The following is a 19,832-nucleotide window of genomic DNA, read 5'->3' as shown; positions in this document are numbered from 1 at the left end:
TTACAGCATCAGAAAATAAAATGAACAAAAAATCTTTTTTTAGTGCTGACAGTTACTGTTTAAGAACACTAATAGTTCTGCTATCCTTCAGGATTTTAACATTAACATTCTCCTCCTAAATGATCATGCCTTCAAGTTTAGCGGGTCGAATTAAAAAGCTTAACAGGCCATATATGGCCCTCGGGCTGTAGTTTGCCCATGGATGGACAGAGGTATCTCAAGTTGACAAAATACAGGCTATATTTCACCTATTTTTTGTAATAAAGATTGCTAACATTTATGTTTCATATTAAATCCATTTATTGAGTCGATTTTCCCAACAGGCCAGCGCACTTGCAGCTCCGACCAGTTCACTTGCCCGACCTGGCAACCGGGTCACCCGCGCTGTGTGTCCTTAAACTTTGTGTGTGACGGTGACAAAGACTGCGTGGACGCGGCTGACGAGCTCCAGAACTGCCCCAATCGGACCTGCCACATGAATGAATTTGCCTGCGCCAACGGCCTTTGCATCTACCTCCCTTTTCAGTGCGTAAAAGACTGACTCCCAACTTGTAATAAATCGCGCATTTAAAAAAAGTCTTCCTCCTCCTCCTCAGCTGCGACCACGTAAACGACTGCGGGGACGGCAGCGACGAGCTGGGCTGCACTTACGACACGTGTAGCAGCTCCCAGTTCACCTGCGGTAACGGGGTCTGCGTCTCCGCCTCGTTCATCTGCGACGGAGAGAACGACTGCCTGGACGGCTCGGACGAAGCCGCCAGCCTGTGCGTGACGCCGCAACCCACGTGCGCACCCCACCAGTTCATGTGCAAGTCGGGAGAGTGCGTGGATGGCAAGAGCGTGTGCAATGGCGCGAAGGACTGCCAGGACAACAGTGACGAAAAAGGCTGCGGTGAGAAAACAACATTACATAGTGACACACTGTTTATAATAGGGGCTGCAACTAATGATTATTTTGATAATCAATCTCCTGCATTTTCCAAAGTGCTTGTTCTCAAGTGTGCAGGTGTGCTAGACCCTTACAGTTATTTTTTTTTCATTTAATTGATGAATAACATTTTTTAAAATGGTTCAATTTACATCCCTTAAAATAACTTGTAAGTGCAGGAAATGCACTAACAATGAATTTTCCTGGTTCACTGACACCTAAGACAAAAAAAAGCTAATTTTTGTATTAATTTCGCCTAGTGTTTGGATGGAAAAAAAAATTGAACCATGTGTGTGTGTGCGTATATATATTTAAAAATTATATATATATATATATATATATATATATATATATATATATATATATATATATATATATATATATATATATATATATATATATATATAGATAGATAGATAGATAGATAGATAGATAGATAGATAGATAGATATAAATATATAGATATATAGATATTTGTGTGTGTGTATGTATTATATATTTAAATATACTGTAATTATTAATATTGGTAAAAAAAAAAAAAGGGAAACTAACATAACTAAAATTAAAATTGCAAAAAATCTAAAGCTTAAATGAAATATACCAGTAAGTTTTGTTCTCAAAAACTGATATTAGAATAAATAATAAATTAATAACATCAATAAATGAAAAAAGTACAAATAAAACACAATTAAAAATAATAAATAAACTAAAATACTAGAACTAATTTTAAAATATAGTCTGACTCAAGATATATATATTTTAAGTAGATTACATCTAATGTTAAGGCAATCTACGACCTGGCAATCTAAAGTTGAATTACAAAAAAATCTTTTATAGAGTCAGATAAAAAGAAAAGCTTAAATTATACTTGGTGAAAATGGCATGTATTGATTGAGTCCCAATATTAAGGTTAAAAAATAAATAAATTCAAACTCATTCTGCTTAATGCAGCATTTCCTAAAGCAAAATGTAAATAAAGTGAATTTCCTATTCTAATGTTGAGTAGTTATTTGAGCGACAAGAAAAGCTAAGAAAAGTATAAATCCCTTTCCTTATTTAGGAATCAATGAGTGCATCAACCCTTCGGTTCACCAGTGCGCCCAGCTGTGCACGGACACGCCCACCGGCTACTTTTGCTCCTGCAATCCCGGCTACCAGCTGATGGCTGACGGCAAAGCCTGCCAGGACATCGACGAGTGTCTGAACACGCCGGCCGTCTGCAGCCAGATCTGCGACAACACCGCGGGCTCCTACCACTGCAAATGCGCTCCGGGGTACCTGCGGGAACCCGATGGGCACACCTGTCGCCAGAACAGCGGCATCCAACCCTACCTACTGTACACCAATCGCTACTACATCCGCAACTTGACCGCCGACGGATCGCAGCTGAGCATACTGCTGCAGGGGCTGGTCAACGCCGTCGCCTTGGACTTTGACTATTCCCAGAAAATGCTTTATTGGCTCGATGCGGGAGTCGGAAAGATGGAGAGGATGCGCTTCGACGGGAACCGCAGGGAAGTGCTGGTGGACAACGGCGTCCTCGGAGCCGAGGGTATGGCTCTCGACTGGGTGGGCAGGTGAGGCGACAGCAAAGTTACGAGTGGCCATGGCAGCAAAGCTGTTGTTTTTGTTTTTTTTTTTGTTCTATAATTAATTTGATACTAAATTATTTCTCATATACGGTTAATACCTTTAAAAACACGATTTGGCACTTACTCGCCACTAAAAATGAGACCGCAGTTGCTCAGAGATCAGATAAACAGACACGGCTTACCACATTTGCAAGCTGAGCCAATATTGATCGTTACTTGAGCCTTGAGCTCATGCTGGATTTTCAAAACCGAGTGGTAAAATGTGTTTTTAAAGGTATTAATTGTACTTGATAAATAATGATGTTGGCAAATTAATTGTAGACAAAATTTAGATTTATTAATGCTTAAAATTGCTAAATAAGTATCCTATTAACTCATTCAATCACAAGGATGTTGTGATTCCAGGAGTCCAGGTATTCAACCCCACACACTTGTTTACATATCTTTTGTTTTCCTGTTTGGTTAAAGGAGGGTCTAAAATGGCTGGTTTAAAATGAATTCAAAACTAAAGTATTCAATTTAGGTAATTAGATATTTGAAGAATCACTTACTTTAGATAAATTACTGAAGTCAATAGTAATAAATTGTTACGTATTTGCTCAAATAGTAGCTAAAAAATATATTTGAATGAGTCAAGAAAACCTACCTTATTAACTAAGAGCTACAACTGAAAAAATATATAACATTTCAATGGAATAAAATGAAAACAAGTAATTAAAAAAAAGATGACTAATTCAATAATTTAGTGACTTTTTTCATCTTTGCTCGTAATATAGAGCTAATACTAAAAGTTATGAAAAATCAAACAATTCTGATTGATGTGAAGCCACATGATTAACAAAATAAAGAGTCTACACACCCGAGTTTCAATCCCAGATTATAGTGTTATAAACAACATCATTTAGACACTTTCCACCTTCAAGATGATTAAATTTAAAAAAAGCAGTTCTTGAGAGGGAAACTCAAATCAAGTGTGCCCTCCTAACTGATGGCATAGCTGCATTTAATCTTGACAAATCACATTCAAAATTGCCCGGATTTTATTTATTGATTGATTTATTTTAACAGGAAGTTGTACTGGGTGGACAGCTACTATGGTTCTGTTCACGTGATGGAGCTGAATGGGAGCTACATGAAGAAGCTGATCGCCGGCCACTTCACGGATGGAAACAACACTTACACCGTCAGCCGTCCGAGAGCTGTGGCCGTCAATCCGAAATTTGGGTACCGACGTGAATATTTACCACGAATCTACTCCCTAGCAGCTTGACATTTGAGATTTCTAATTATTATTGCCTCTTCCCAGATGGTTGTACTGGACCGACTGGGCAGACACGCCGTATATCGGCAGAGCGGGCATGGACGGAAGGAACGTCAGCGCCATTATAACAGCCAAGCTGGAGTGGCCCAACGCTCTCACCGTAGACTACACCACCAATAAGATTTTTTTTGCCGACGCCCACCTTAACTTTCTCGAGTGAGCTCACTATGATTTCCATTTTTCCTCGAGTCGTATTCTCACTGTTAATCGGCCCGTTGCAGCTTTGCCGACATGGACGGCAAGAATCGACACCGGGCCGTTGCTGGCACGCTGCCGCACGTCTTTGCCCTGTCCCTCTTTGAGGACTGGCTGTACTGGACGGACTGGAACACGCATTCGGTGGAAAAGGCGCACAAGTACACTGGCGAAGGCCGCGTGCTGATGGGCAACAACACGCATCGGCCGTATGACCTGCGTGTGGTCCACCCCTACAGGCAACCACCAAGTAGGATCCTTTTCATTTTACAAAAAAATATATTGAAATAGTGACTATGTTTTGTGGGTATACAGTATCAGACAAAAGTTTAGAAACACTCTAATTCAGTGTTTTTTGTTGTTGTTTTTTAGTTAAGAACCTCCTGCTTCGTACATTAATACTTAAGTCATTGGTTTTATATTATTGTAAATATTAATGGAATTATTTGGCAAACAAAAAAGTGGTTCATCAAAACAGAATCAGTTTTTTTTAATTTTTTTTTTTATCAGGTTCCTCAAAGTAGGCATGTTTTGCCCAGATAACAGCTTTGCAATGAATGATGGTGAACGATGCTTTCTTTATGACCTGGAATAACTTTGAATTCACAGATGACTGATTATTGACACCAGTATTTTGACAAATAGCATTTTTAAAATACCTGGTGGACGATGTTGAAGCCCTTTAAAACTTTTTTTATATCACTTTGAAAATGTAGAAATACTGTTACTACTAAATTTACTGTTTGTGTTATTTTGATTATTTTTAAAACTGCAGATCGTATTACTTGTTTTGAGTGTTTGTTTAACATTTTAAGACAAGCCATTGACCATCCATATTTTTTTTTTTTTTTTAGAATTTTACAGTGGGTGGATGAATGGACAATGCTGTCTTAATTTAAGTAGGAAAAAAAAAACGTGTTATCCAGATCTGATTAAGGACCATATAAATAAGTTTGACCTGAAAAGTTTTTCAATTAACGGTTACTTTAATACATTTCAACAAAGTTAAGCCTTGGAGTTTATATTTCTTAAATTTACTCAGTTATTCGGTTATTTACTTTTTATCTATTCTAAATTTTGATGCCAAAATATCCCCTTTCATTCAAAAATAAACTAACTACAAATCCTGTCGGCCCTTTAAAAAGAAAAAAACCTCCTATCGCTATTTAATAGCTTTAATTTCTCGACCGCTTATAAACATAAGTTTAAGGTGTTTTTATACATTTGACTCCATATGTAAGAGATTAATCTTGTTTATCTGAACCTCAATAGAAAATGTGTTTGTTTCTCAGGTGAAAACCCATGCTCGAGCCACCACCTGACCTGCAGCCACCTGTGTCTGATCGCACCCGGCGGGAAGAGCGCCACCTGCGAATGCCCGGATCACTACATCGCCATTTCCCTGGGCTTCAAGATCCAATGTGTCGCCGACTGTTCGAGCACCCAGTTCCGCTGCGGGGACAATGAGAGGTTTGAAACTGTACTTTAAATTGTATTTTTTTTTTTAAATCAGAACAGGTATTCAAGAGTCTTTTAACGGCAGGTGTATTCCAATATGGTGGAAGTGCGACGGCCAATCAGACTGCGGGGACGGCTCAGATGAACCCCAAACCTGCCCGCCTCGTTATTGCCCCATCGGCCGCTTCCAGTGTCAAGATGGAAATTGCACATATCCCGGCTTCCTCTGCGACGCTCACCCGGACTGTCCCGACGGATCTGACGAGGACGCCGCTCTTTGTAGTACGTCCTGGGACTTAAACCTCATTTGAATTTTCGGATCAAAATTCAAATATGACGCGGCTTTAGGTGACCATCGCTGCGAGGATAACCAGTTCCAGTGCAAAAACAAGCTGTGCATCCCCATGTCGTGGCACTGCGACGGATCGCCGGACTGCTCGGATGGCAGCGACGAGGATGCAGAGACTTGCGCCCAGCAGACTTGCCGACCGGGACAGTTCCAGTGTGCTAATGGGAAATGTCTGCCGCCCAGCTATGTTTGCGACGTGCAAGATGACTGCGGCGACGGATCCGACGAACCTTACGACACCTGCAGTGAGTGAGCCAAATAGACAGATAAATCCAACTTATTCGCTGCCATTGACGGCAACAGACGCCACATATTTGTTTTTTGTAAGATTTCACTGAACAATTTGGCTTCAATTGGCATACAGACAGCTACAATAAGAGCAAAAATCAGTTTTAATCGAGTTAAAGGTAATAAAATAGGCCGCTTGAGTAATATCCATCCACTTATTCATCTTCACTACAATCCGTGTTCCTAACCCATTTTTGAGGGTGCTCAAGCACCACTAAAAGAATCTTTATTCTTTCAGTGCCAAGCGTTATCAGAAAAGGCAAGGTCTAGAGTGCCAGCCAATTTTTAGCATTTACACTTTTTTTTCAAGGCCAACAAATCATTGTGTGCTATGTCTAATTTACTGTATGTAAACATTGCTTACTTAGAATTACAAGTACGGAATGTATGTGTAGTATGTATGGCTTTATTCCCCAACGTGAGCAACACTGCCATCCGATGGTGACAGTTCATCACTAGAGTGCTCAATTGGCTTCATATTAAAATAAGCACTAGTCAAGGGTGTCAGCTACCCTTTAATGAAAAAAAAATGTATATGAAGAGAAGTCTTGTTTCTAGCACACAACACAAATATCTTAAAGAATGAGTATTCTCGCCCATGGCACTGAAAGAGTTAACTATATGCTCTTTTAAAACAATCTAGAAGATTGTATCTCCATAGAGTACATGAATGAAATGTAATATTTTAACAACAAATATACAACACCCACATAAGTTCAAAATTGGTTTGTTCCAATCCCTTTCCTTCCGTCCTCAACAAAAAGCAATATTCTTCCCTTCCAGTTATGTACAGTCATGGTGTAAGTATCTGGCTAAAATCACAATATGCTAAAAATCAAAACCTACCTAACGGATGGGTCAGGAAAACAACCCAGCATTTTTTTTAGGGTGTACAGTATTTAATGTTCTGGCCATTGGATGTATACGAGGGCAGTGGCTCTTAATGGGGTTAGAAGTACTTCTGGCGGTATATGAACACGTGCAGTATTTTGTCCAATCCTTCGATCTTTCCATCAAAGGGAAAGCATTGAAAGAGGACACTAGAAAGCTGAAATTTGACCTGAAATTTCTGCCTTCTATCTGCCCTTCCAGTGGGCCCAGATTACAAGTGTGACGAAACTGAGTTCTCCTGCAAAACCAACTACCGCTGCATTCCTCAGTGGGCCCGGTGCGACGGCACCAACGACTGCATTGACAACAGTGACGAGCAAGACTGCGGTTCGTACTGCAACGCCAGAGTGAACAAATATCTACCTGAACTGCTTTGTTTTAATGCTGTTTGTTTTTTGTTTTTTTGTTTTGTTTTTTTTGTCCTGCCAACAGCGGAGGTTACATGCGACCCCCTGGGCGATTTCCGCTGCGACAATCATCGCTGCGTCCCCATTCGCTGGAAATGTGACGGCAACAACGACTGCGGCGACGGCTCGGATGAGAGGAACTGCCGTATGTGACATTTATAAAAATACCCATTGTGTTGTATTTTCAAGCCACATAGCTGCTGACTGCTCTTTTTAGAGCCGAGGCCCTGCTCAGAGAGTGAGTTCCGATGCGACAACCAACAGTGCATCCCTGGAAGGTGGGTGTGTGACCATGACAACGACTGTGGCGACAACTCGGATGAAAGGGACTGTGGTAAGCATCATCAAATCAACATGTTTGGTCACACAGAGACCGTTTAGTGCAGTTTCCAAACTTTTAAAGCACCGAGACTTATTTCACATTGGACAAGCCTTCTAATCTCCAAAGGAAAATATAACAATGTTAAAAATCGGTACTTTGGAATGAAAAAATTACTTAACCCTGCATCAATATTTAAAAAATATTGTTATGCAATATTGCCCACCAACATCAAACCAACACCTCTCAATCACCTTTCAATCAAATTGTCTGTAATTTGCCGCACTATATTTCTGTTTCCATCACGTTTTGTCTCCGATTGCACCGAATGCGTGCTGTAGCTGTCGCCCTATCACCCAATCACGCAAACGTCATTGCCTGCAATTCAAATGCGTTCCTTGTTACGCCTTCCAGGTAGTCGATCCAAACCAAGTATTTTTTAATTTCGCCAAACCACGGAGAGCCACAACATAAGGAGGAAAGAGATGCACGTGCCACTGGAGCCTCAGTTTGCTGACCCCTGCTCTAATACCTAATATTTCACAAATAAAACAACTATATATGACGTATTTATTAACAATATTTATGTTAATTTAGGTTCAGCAACTGTCTTTTTTTTTCAGAAACATCATAGCTATAAATGACAACATCAAAATTTTATATAGATAAAATTCATAAGAGAAAAAAAATGAAACTCATTGAGGAAAACATGACCAGTGTGCCTAAAAAGCCAATGACTATGATGATGTCATCGTCCCAAATTCTTTTGGTTGGCTGACGACTGCGGAAACTATTTTCCCTCAATGTCATTTTCACTCATGCCTCGCGGCTTCCGCAGAGCGAGAGGCACTCGACTGATGTCCCAATACTTTTGCTCATATGCAGAGCTGCAGACGTGTCATCCAGGCACATTCCAGTGCGACTCGGGTCACTGCGTCCCCGCTGTCCTGCAGTGTGACGGGCGCCCCGACTGTCACGATTTATCAGATGAGACCAGCTGTCGTACGTAAACACCACCAAGTCATTTCATGCGTTCATCGGCGGTCGTAAATCAAGTCATAATTCCAATCGCCTCATTTGAATGATGTCAATCCCCCCTCTTAGCCACTCGTTACCCGGGAGGCCGATGGTGCCCGCAGGACCAATTTGAGTGCGCCAACCATCTGTGTCTCAACATGGCCTGGGTTTGCGATGGCTCCGACGACTGCGGGGACAAGTCTGATGAACAGCTCGCTTTATGCCGTGAGATTTGACATTAAACGACTAGCAAGTGGTCTCGGCAGAACCATAAAAAATGTGGTGTGTTATTTTACACAGTGAACATCACTTGTGAGATGCCGTCTCGATTCCGCTGCGCCAATGGCTACTGTGTCTACTCGGGCCTGCTGTGCAACCAGAAGGACGACTGTGGGGACGGCAGTGACGAAAAGGAGGAATTATGTAGGACTCAACACACGCTTGCCTGTGTTTATCGCTATCATGCCATTTCATCAATTAACAACATTTATCTTTGATTTTTGTAATATCGAAAACCCAAATGTTATCCATAAAAAGTGCTCAAACAAATCGGAAAGACATTTTCGTCAATAATAAAAATACACATAGTTTGTTCCTTGAATGAAGTGGTGATTATTCTGACAAAAACAGCATGAAAAATTACAAACTTTACATCTATTGTTAGATCTGGTATCATTGAAAAGATTTGAAGTGTTGAAAACAAACAAACACAAAAATCCGTTAATTATTTAAACACTTTGATGATGTTATTGCTACAAAATGATAATGCAATAAAATCAGTAAAGTTCTTAATATATATATATATATATATATATATATATATATATATATATATATATATATATATATATATATATATATATATATATATATATATATATTCGTGTTTTTTACATTAAAAAAATTAAAAACATTTTTTGTTTTTAAAAACTTTAGTGAGCTTTGGAGTTGTTGAAAAGATCTGATTTGTTGAAAGTCAGAACAATATATAATTGTATTATTTGTTTCTTTACTTTCATAACAGGGCTCATTTATGGTCCTTAGGGGTTAGAAATGGCCACCAAGTGCCTAAATAAAAAACAAACTTCACACTTCACACGTGCACCATATTTTACAAAACAAACCTAAACTTAATATTAAGATTTATCAAAACTAAAATGAAGCATTTAAAAAACTAATAATCTTGCTGTAAAAACAAAATCATACTGAACATAGAGAAACAAACCTCAAAACAATTAAAAATAATACAATAATAAACAAATGAAATGCTAAATATTCATAAGGCTGATTCGTATTCATTGTTCCCTAATAACAAATTCAATTCTTTACCTCAGTTATTTACTGGTTATTCGTGGTCTTTTTCAAAATGCCCTAAGAAAAGAGCCACAATCCTATCTAACTAAAAGTATTAATTGATATAAATTAAATGGATGCTTCCTGACTCAGAGACTACTAGCTATGTAAGTTTGTATAATGCGGAGTTGCTTATTTTTGCCTGGGTTGTAATGAAGAGTCTTTTATTTTCACATCAAACTGCTTTTATCTCATTAGATTTTGCAGGTATTGTAGAAATATATATTTTTTTCCAATAATGATAACTGATTGGGTAGAAATTTAAGTATATTCAAAAATATGTGGCAGTGAAATTAACAGACTATATAAATAATTAAGACTGGATATGCAGATATTGCAATTTATTAAAAAAAAAAAAAAACAAATAAACATATCCTGATATGGTTTGAAAAAACATCAACCTCAGTCCATGTATCTCTTTTGCAAAGATTATTACGAGTGCCGCTAATACGACCTGCTTTTGCCCCGTTGGCTAAACCGCAAAATGACATCAGTGACTGTGCCGGACACAAAGCCTCGCAACGAACAAGAGATAAGGAAATTTTATGGAATTGTTCTGCAATCAGCTTAAAGCTCAATCAGAACAAATTATTTGTGGCCAGGGGCAGGGATTAAATAGCTTGTGCCGGACATTGGATTTAGACATTGAGTGAATTAAACTAAGAATTATATGTATTGCCTCTTAGCTTTTATCTATCCTGAGGACCACACTCAAACTAGCATTCTGATTGTTACTTCAAATATGAGTGTGAGTTTACAAATGTTGCTTTTTGCAGGCCGCCCCCCCACGCTGCCCCCCTGCACGCTGGACCAGTTCAAATGCACCAACGGCCACTGCGTGCCTTTGCCTTACGTCTGCGATCACAACGACAACTGCGGTGACCGTACCGACGAATTGGGCTGCAGTAAGTAGCACGTGAATGTCCTGCTTCGTAAAACACAATCCCTCTATTGTTTCATTCTAATCAAGAAAAATATCCCGGAAAATAGATTTCGGACACGACCGCAACTGTGAGGAGAAGCGCTGCCAGCAACTATGCACCAACTTGAACGGCACGGGGTTCATCTGCTCCTGCAGCAATGGATACATTGTGGACCCGGACCACACCTACAATTGCTTAGGTACACAGTAAAGATGGACTGACATCTAGGATGGGAGTTCTCCATTTTTCTCAGGTTTTCCAAGGACCACCATTGCAAATGTTTGAAAAAAAAAAAGTATTTAAGACAAACATAAGTGGACTTTTTATTCAGTAAACATATTCAATTTGACAACAAATTTAGAAAATAAAAATTAAAAATTGCATGCGTCCTTATTACAAACGGGGTCAATTTCCCCCCAAAAGGTTGCTCCCAATTATTTAGTCAAAAACAGCATTAGCAAAGACTAAGCCTAACAAGGCACAAATCTGTAACTTGTAACTTGGGAGAATGTGTAAGATTTGGACCATTTTTCATTCAAAAGGAATAAATTAATTGATTATAAAATTAAAAAACTTGCAAATAAATGTGTTCTTTACAACCAGCAGTATGGTTTAAATACTGTATAAACGTAGGTCTAGTTTTCATTGAATGGCACTTCTCCGGAGGCTGCCATGTTTGTTATAGCTACGAACAATGGTGAATGCAGCACCTCCAGCACCTCCTGCTGTCCGTAGTGAAAAACGGTCTAAATCTTACACATTGTCCCTTTAAAAGGACATTGTTGTCAAATTTAGCTCCATTGACTCATGTTGGACAAACAAAGCTTCAAAAAGCTTGAAAAAAACAAGGTGAACTGGTTTATAATGAGGAAATCTTATATAGTAAAAGTTCATATAGTTCATTTTTATTTTATAAAACCCTGAGTGCATGCCACCATTGGGTACCCCTCATTACGTGTTGTGTCCCTCAGAAAAATGTCTGGCTCCGCCCCTATCTCAAGTTATCAGCTTTAAATTAATTTATTATCGCTGATCAGAGTTTTTTTAAACAAAGGCAAATGGCTACTGTCATTAGTAGAAGCTCACCCTTACAAAAATGTGCTTGCTCCTGCAGACGTCAACGAGTGCGAGATCTTCGGCACTTGCCCCCAGCTTTGCAAGAACACCAAAGGCGGCTACGACTGCGAATGCGCCCCCGGCTACCGGAAAGTCGGCAACGGCGACATGTGCGAGGCCGAGGGTGAGTCGAGTCTCCGCCTTCAGCGCCATCCCGCTGCGAGGAAACGCCACTCATTTCTCCAATAGGCTTCACTCCTATGCTGCTCCTACCTGAGAGCATCCGCATCCGGAGGTTCAACATGCAGACGGAAGGCTACCACGACTTCATCCAGGAGGCCGAGCGCATCATGGCGCTGGACTATGACTGGGACCATAACAACACTGGTTTCAGTGAGTTGAGAGGGAAAGGAGTTTGAAATTACTTTCAGACGTCACACGGTTGATGTGTTCCATCAGGTATGGTGTACTTCACCGTGGCGAGCAAGGACTCTGCACCAGGAGCCATTAAGAGAGCTTTTATACCCTCAGTGGATGATGGCAGCAACAATATCGGCGCTGCTGTTGATCTCGATATTAAGTACATTACCAGTCCTGATGGTATTGCTGTGGACTGGGTGGGCAGGTCAGTTTCATGATTTCTTTTTGCTGTTTTTCTTTTTTTTCCAAGTGCTCAGTTAAAGGGATGTAGGTGTATTTACAAATTAACAACACCAGGTAGTGCAGTGGTGCTCTCATTGTCAAAGTATGCTGAAGTTCTAAACTTTTTCAATTGATGTCACCAAGATTTTGTTTTCGAATTGAAATGAACGATTAATGTGGTTAGGAAAAAATCGACACAATGTTTTTCTTCAGTTTAAAATATTTGAGATATTGGTGTTAACGGTAGAGATCAATTTACATTTATTATTGTTTATTTAATTTTTTTTCATCATCAGAAGGCTCAGTTGGTCAAAAATGTTTTTAGTTTGAAAAGGAATTGACATTTCAGACACTTTGATGCACATTAAGCTATTTTTTTTCTGATTCAGAATAAGCTGTAACGTTTATATAAAAAAGTAAACATTTGACTTGAATAGCCTTTTTTCTTTTATTAATGTTAAAAAGGATAACATGTATGTATACTTACACAATTTTTATGGAAAAATCTAATTTATAGTCACTGCAGCAATCGAGGGAGGCACAAAATGTTTTCACTTGGGGAGGGCTTTGCAAAAAAATTATTGAGAAGCACTGCTTTAGAGTGAGGGACATTTTTACGATTAGTCGTTTTATCAATAATTGTAACATGGCCATTCCCAAAATGAGAGACTTGGCTTGTGTAAAGTCAGGCAGTCTTACAGTTAATACCCGTCAAAGGTTTTGAAACATCTTCAATCTCAAGTTCTCTCAAATAAATGGATGGAGCCACAAATATTTCTGTGAGGTGGCCAGTTTTACACAACACCTCAATTAACTCTTTCAGTGCCAAGCGTTATCAGAAAAGGCAGAATATTATCTTCTATGTCTATGTAAACATTGGTGGTATCATATGAAAGATTGATTTCCATTCCTTACTTAGAGTTACAAGTATGTAATGTATGTGTGTAGTATGTATGGAAACACTGCCATCCAATGGTCACAGTTATCACTACAGTGCTCAATTGGATTAATATTAGATAAGCAGGGGTGTCAGCTACCCTCCATAAAAAACATATTTGACAAGAATGTCGTTATGCATTATTTTATTACGATTTTAAAAGATGAGAGTTCTCGTCCACGGCACTGAAAGAGTTAGAGTAGCCAAGTCTGGGTTTCAGGAAATAGGTAAAATATTTCATTTATAAGGTCGGTTTAAATATGCAGTTATATTCCAAACTTTTTTTTTGGTAGGAATTTGTACTGGGCCGACTCCAAGCTAAGAAGGTTAGAGGTGGCCATGTTGGATGGACGCTACAGGAAGCACCTGGTCAAGACCGATCTGGGACACCCGTCTGCCGTAGCCGTCAACCCACGACTTGGGTACGCGCAGACGAGGCAAAAGTGTGTAGATTCAAGTACCTGACCAAATGTGTTGCTGCAGGATGCTGTACTGGTCCGATCGCGGGGAAGCAGCCAAAATTGAATGTTCCTGGCTGGACGGTCAAGAGAGGAAGGTCCTCGTGGGGCAAAACATGGGTTGGCCCACCGGCCTGTCCATCGACTTCACCAACAACGATAGAATCTACTGGTCCGACTCCAAGGAGAACCGCATTGAGTCGGTTCTGCCCTCAGGGGAGGACCGCAGAACCGCTGTCTTCATAGGTGAGAACAGGGAAGAAAAAGTAACGTTTTGACAACTGAATCCAATTGCTGATTTGGAATTTTGTCCGCAGACGTGAGAAACCCGCTCAGCGTGTGCGTGTTCGAGGACCACGTTTACTGGCACACACAGGAGAAGGGCGAGGTGTTCCGGCAAGAAAAATTTGGCCGCGGGACCAAAACCAAGATGCTGACTGTCGGACCCTGGCTGACCCAAGTTTCAGTTTACCAGGAGCAACGATACAACTCCATTGCTAGTAAGCTACACAAACACGCACACAATACAGACTTCCCATACCTCTATTGCCTTTGAGTTATAACATTTATTTATTCATAAATAAATAGCATTATTATTTATTTATTCAACACAAATGATAACAACATGCACCAACTACTGCCTTAAAAGTCTTAGTCTGTCAATTCTTATTTTTATTTATTTTGCTTAAAGAGGAAGTAGATGTTCTTCGAAATGTGTTAAAAAATGATATTCCGATTAATAATCTGTTTATGGAACAATTCAGCAGCAAAAATAATTAGTTTAATCCAAGGGGCGGCCATTTTGTCGCTTGCTGTCAACTGAAAATGACATCACAGTTGCTCAGGTAAGAACCAATCACTGGTCACCTGTTTTCTTCGTTCAGGCATGTTAGCAAGGTGAGTCATGATTGGTTGTTACCAGAGACCTGAGCAACTGTGATGTCAGCAAATGACAAATTATTTTCAAGATTAATTTAAAAAAAATGGATTTTGCTGTTTATACCACTGGGGGGGGTGCATATATCATATTATATTATGCATATTTAGCCATTTTCATCAGTGGAGTTCATATTTTGTCCACTAAGAATTTTAACTAAATGATTTTTTTATGTACAAATAATACCTTTAAAATGAACAACCAATTGTTTTTTTGTTTTCTCTTTTTTTTTCTCACTTGTTTTCTGGGTTTGTCATGTGACCAGTGCAAACTAAGCTGTGATTGGTTGTTACCAGAGCCCTGAGTACATTTATTCCATCCATCCATCCATTTTCTACAGCTGCTTATCCTCACTAGGGTCACTGGCTTGCTAGTGCCTATCCCAGCTGGTTTTGGACAATAGGTGGGGGACACCTTGAACTGGTTGCCAGCCAATTGCAGGGCAATACAGAGACGAACAATAATTCATGCGCCCAATAACACCTAAGGACAATTTACAGTGTTCAATACACCTACCATGGAAGTTTTTTAGAATGTGGGAGGAAGCCGGAGAACCAATGCAGGTTCTCGTAGAACATGCAAATCCCACACAAGAAGGCTGGAGCCAGCTGGAATTTAACTCGTCACTCCTTACTGTGAGACGCACATGCTAACCACTCTTCCACCGTGCTGACCCAAGTACATTTATTGTACATCAAAAAATATTTAAATTATGAACTGAATTATAGACACAATATTAACGTTTTACTTCTCAAACCAGCTTAATTTCGCCCTTTACTGTTAGTATCGATGGCTGGTATCGGTAGGCTTCCTGAGTACCCTAAAACTAAAAATAAAGCCAGTATTGATCTGATTATTGGTACTCTCCCATCCCCACTGCTCTCCTTATTTTTTTCAGCAAACATCAGTATTAATAAAACATTTTTTTTTTGTCTCCACAGTGAAGAATCCATGTAAGGGAACGTGCAGCCACCTGTGTCTACTCCGTCCAGGTGGTTACTCGTGTGCCTGTCCCGAGGGAATTCAATTCGTCCCTGGAAGTAACACGCAGTGCGATGCCGGTATGTCAAATTTTTACATTCTTTTGAGTGGGCTTTGATTTTATTGTCAGCAGATGATATATGATGTTTTATAGGCTTTGAGCCTCCTCCCACCATGCCGCCACCATGCCAGTGTCAAAATGGCGGCACTTGCTACTTTGATGACAACAAGGCTCTCTGCAAGTAAGTGGCATCATGTTGTGAGATGTTTGGATATGTTGTGACACCATGTTTGTCTTCACCGTCTCAGGTGTCCTCCAGGCTGGAAGGACGACTACTGCCAGACTAGCGTCTCCAACCTGGTTGCATCATCGAGTACATTGACGCAAATGCAAAACAACATGTTTGCTAGCTGCCTAGTTGTCGATTTGTACTCACTCGCCTGGTGTCGTCCTCTTTGCAGTCGGCATCGCCATCGGCGTGACGGTCCTCATCCTAGTTCTGCTGAGTGCAGTGGTTTATGCTGCCAGGAAGAAGTCCAACGTAATGAAGAGACTCCGGGATAGACTTCCTTCCATGCCGTCCATGCCTTCCATGCCATCCGTGCCCAATCTAACTTTCTTTAGGTGAGATGACAGTGGTTCTCAATTTTTGTACACATCCGTCAAATTGGACACCAACATTAAATGAATGAAATTAGCTTTATTGTGAATTATCTATTTAATATCATTTTAATACTGTAAAATGCAGGTTTAATTTAACTTAAATATAGCTTAAATATACATAATAACAAAACACCTCCATTATTATTCAAGTCCTAAAAATGCATATGTTTACAAAACAACAGATTAAGCTAAAATGACACCAAATACCACTCGTGCAAATATTAATGTTTAGAAAAACTATAATTATTATCAATATTATATTATTATATCATGTTATCATGTCATCATCAAATTTACCTCACGTCTTTGAACCAAGAGTGCCATCTAGATAATATTACATGTGCCTGATTGATAAAATAAGTACTTATAAATATATTTACTCATGTATTTTAGGGTAAATACTGTAATTTAATTGTTGTATTTTATTATTGAATATTATGTCATCAATTTTTCCCTATTTTACATATTATAAATAGATTGATACTACTTCGTTTCAAATAAATCCTCATTCAATTTTTGTCATTCAGAAAAAATCCACCTCCAAACGCATCCAATTTAGAGGACCCAGAATCCAGAGCAAATATAGAGGCGGTAAGTAAATAAGAAAGACTCCTAGGCAACTTTACCGCAAAATATTTTCCTATACAGCTGCTTTTCACATCACATCCTTCTTTTTTCCCCTCAGGTTTCATGCATGTCTTTGGAGGACACAGAGCAGAATTTTGACAATCCGACCTATGTGAATGAACCGCAACCTGGCGCAGGGAGCGCACCCACCAGCACAGTCACTCCTAATGGAACAAACCAGGTTAAAATATATATATATATATATATATATATATATATATATATATATATATATATATATATATATATATATATATATATGTGTATTCTTTTCAAACTGTAATGCTCACATTTTCTCATCCATGCGCAGAAAAGCATCACAAACCCATTTTACATGGAGGAGGTGAAGGTCATGGAGGAGCCCAGCAGAAGCGCTCCCAAATCTGAGGCTTCCAACAATGTTTGTCGCTCAGCATGCATGGCCAGCGTTTCCATTCCTCTTTGATCTCGGGAGCCATTACGATTGTCATTACAATCGCCGCTTGCTTTCATGGACATAAATCAGTGTTGATAATGTTTGCTTCTACATCTCTTTTCATTTGCTACCATGTGGGGTTGAATTCTTCACGCACGCTATTGTTTGCAGGAGGCCTTCGAAAACCCGGCATATGGCTCGGACACCGAAAACGCCAACGTACCTTCGCCACCCGCCACTTCGAGTGCGCAGGTAACCATGGAAACACCTGTCAAATCTTTTAAACAACCCTAATGGGAATATACAGCCTATGCTGGCTCTGTTTGTGTACAGGATTTTATTTTATTTATTTGTTTTTTTTTCCTTTCTTGACAGAGGTTTGAGCCCATGCAGGATGAGGGATTGGTGTCTTTCAAAAACCCAATGTACACAGTGAGTGTTTAACTTTACCTTTTATAATAATATTGGCTTTTGGAAATGGTGTTGAAATGATATTGGTGTTGTAGTATCAGAGCATATTTCCGAGTACAATATATTGTTTGTTGCATCTCTAAAAGAGTGACGAATATGTTTCTATTTGCAGGAAGACGGTTCTCCATTAAATGATGATTCTGACGTTTAAATGAGGCCAACATTCCTCAATTCACACTGAGGATGCTGAAATTATTTTTTTCTTTTTTTTTTCAACTCTTGTGGACATGGACTATTGAAAGACCTGCATCAAATCATCAAATTTGTAAAATAAGTCATGCTATTGATTTGATAGAAGTATCTGTATTTTTTAAAAATTATGAATGAGCTTCTTTTGTAGCTTCCTGTACATTCTGATTCTAATTCATTTCAACCTTTGTAATTGTGTTTTAAACGATAAAAAGTGCTGGGCTTCATTTAATTCCACAAAAGTTGATGTCCTTGCATCATTTGCGGTCCTCAATACAAGCTTCTTTCAAATAGCATTACGCATCTCTGTGCAGAGGAGGAGCCGTGATTGTTGCAACCATTTTCATGACCTTGGTTCTTATTTCTGCTGCATTTGGACCCATTCACACTGTTTGAGGAGGGCCTGCTGTGACTCAGTTAAAGAAAAAGCATACAGAATGAAGGTTTACGCTTATTCAAGTGCAAATAAAAAGAAAAAAACAGCAGCATTGAAATAATAACAGTTTGAAAAGAAAATCTATACTCCATTCACACCTATTCCTGTTCCAACCCCCCCCAACCTCAAATACGGTACATATGATAACTACTTACCTACTCTACTACCTTTAATTTGTAGTTATTTGTGGAAATTATTGCATTTTGTAAAGCAGATTCCCCACAAATGAGAATAAATTCATATAAATAATAAATTATATATATACATACAATATATATATATATATATATATATATATATATATATATATATATATATCGCGATATATATATCGCCTCCGGGAGGCGAAGGAGCAGTACAGGAGGAAATTGGAGCGGAAGCTGCAGAACAACAGCATAAAGGAGGTGTGGGATGGAATGAAGACTATCACCGGCTGCAGCACAAAGCGGGGTGCTGCCATGGAAGGAGATAGGGGGAGAGTCAACCAGCTGAATAACTTTTTCAACAGGTTTGACCACCCCCACTCGTTCCCACCCCGGAGTACTGCAGCTTCCCTCCTAGCCCACCCTCCCCCCCTAGACACCAGCACAGAGGAGGACATCTCCCCCCCACCCAAGATCACTGCAGCCCAGGTGTGTGGAGAGCTGAGGAGGCTGCGACCCAACAAGGCAGCAGGTCCAGATGGAGTATCCCCGCGACTGCTGAAGGCTTGTGCGTTGGAGCTGGGAGACCCTCTACAGCGCATCTTCAACCTGAGCCTGCAACGGGGGAGGGTCCCCCAGCTGTGGAAGACATCCTGCATTATCCCAGTCCCAAAGAAACCACGACCGGAGGAGCTCAACGACTTCAGGCCGGTCGCCCTGACATCACACGTGATGAAGACCATGGAGCGGTTGCTGCTACACCACCTGAGGCCACAGGTCCGCCATGCCACTGACCCCCTGCAGTTTGCCTACCAGGAGAAGGTAGGAGTGGAGG

General features: G+C 39.8%; 1 protein-coding gene across 1 annotated transcript in view; it reads left to right on the top strand.

Moving 5' to 3' along the window:
* lrp2b (low density lipoprotein receptor-related protein 2b) overlaps positions 1 to 18,660 on the top strand; it is a 50,929-nt gene extending 32,269 nt beyond the window's left edge. The window contains exons 49-81 of the mRNA XM_088439270.1: positions 324 to 525; positions 597 to 892; positions 1,989 to 2,505; positions 3,589 to 3,744; positions 3,827 to 3,997; positions 4,063 to 4,286; positions 5,329 to 5,506; positions 5,580 to 5,776; positions 5,843 to 6,088; positions 7,224 to 7,349; positions 7,455 to 7,574; positions 7,647 to 7,763; positions 8,634 to 8,750; positions 8,853 to 8,990; positions 9,066 to 9,188; positions 10,895 to 11,023; positions 11,109 to 11,240; positions 12,156 to 12,281; positions 12,347 to 12,490; positions 12,557 to 12,722; positions 13,970 to 14,098; positions 14,160 to 14,380; positions 14,452 to 14,634; positions 16,013 to 16,132; positions 16,207 to 16,294; positions 16,362 to 16,426; positions 16,515 to 16,677; positions 17,244 to 17,307; positions 17,402 to 17,524; positions 17,654 to 17,743; positions 17,930 to 18,010; positions 18,134 to 18,190; positions 18,342 to 18,660. Of these exons, the coding sequence (XP_088295396.1) occupies positions 324 to 525; positions 597 to 892; positions 1,989 to 2,505; positions 3,589 to 3,744; positions 3,827 to 3,997; positions 4,063 to 4,286; positions 5,329 to 5,506; positions 5,580 to 5,776; positions 5,843 to 6,088; positions 7,224 to 7,349; positions 7,455 to 7,574; positions 7,647 to 7,763; positions 8,634 to 8,750; positions 8,853 to 8,990; positions 9,066 to 9,188; positions 10,895 to 11,023; positions 11,109 to 11,240; positions 12,156 to 12,281; positions 12,347 to 12,490; positions 12,557 to 12,722; positions 13,970 to 14,098; positions 14,160 to 14,380; positions 14,452 to 14,634; positions 16,013 to 16,132; positions 16,207 to 16,294; positions 16,362 to 16,426; positions 16,515 to 16,677; positions 17,244 to 17,307; positions 17,402 to 17,524; positions 17,654 to 17,743; positions 17,930 to 18,010; positions 18,134 to 18,190; positions 18,342 to 18,380 (5,048 nt within the window). The 3' untranslated portion in view covers positions 18,381 to 18,660. The remainder of the gene's footprint in view (positions 1 to 323; positions 526 to 596; positions 893 to 1,988; positions 2,506 to 3,588; positions 3,745 to 3,826; positions 3,998 to 4,062; positions 4,287 to 5,328; positions 5,507 to 5,579; positions 5,777 to 5,842; positions 6,089 to 7,223; positions 7,350 to 7,454; positions 7,575 to 7,646; positions 7,764 to 8,633; positions 8,751 to 8,852; positions 8,991 to 9,065; positions 9,189 to 10,894; positions 11,024 to 11,108; positions 11,241 to 12,155; positions 12,282 to 12,346; positions 12,491 to 12,556; positions 12,723 to 13,969; positions 14,099 to 14,159; positions 14,381 to 14,451; positions 14,635 to 16,012; positions 16,133 to 16,206; positions 16,295 to 16,361; positions 16,427 to 16,514; positions 16,678 to 17,243; positions 17,308 to 17,401; positions 17,525 to 17,653; positions 17,744 to 17,929; positions 18,011 to 18,133; positions 18,191 to 18,341) is intronic.
* The last annotated feature ends 1,172 nt before the right edge of the window (positions 18,661 to 19,832 follow it).

Source organism: Hippichthys cyanospilos, chromosome 17 (assembly GCF_059441005.1).
Source record: "Hippichthys cyanospilos isolate Australia breed blue-spotted pipefish chromosome 17, RoL_Hcya_1.0, whole genome shotgun sequence".
NCBI lineage: Eukaryota > Metazoa > Chordata > Actinopteri > Syngnathiformes > Syngnathidae > Hippichthys > Hippichthys cyanospilos.
The sequence above is the reverse complement of the archived record's forward strand: the minus strand, read 5'-3'. Positions and strand labels throughout refer to the sequence as shown.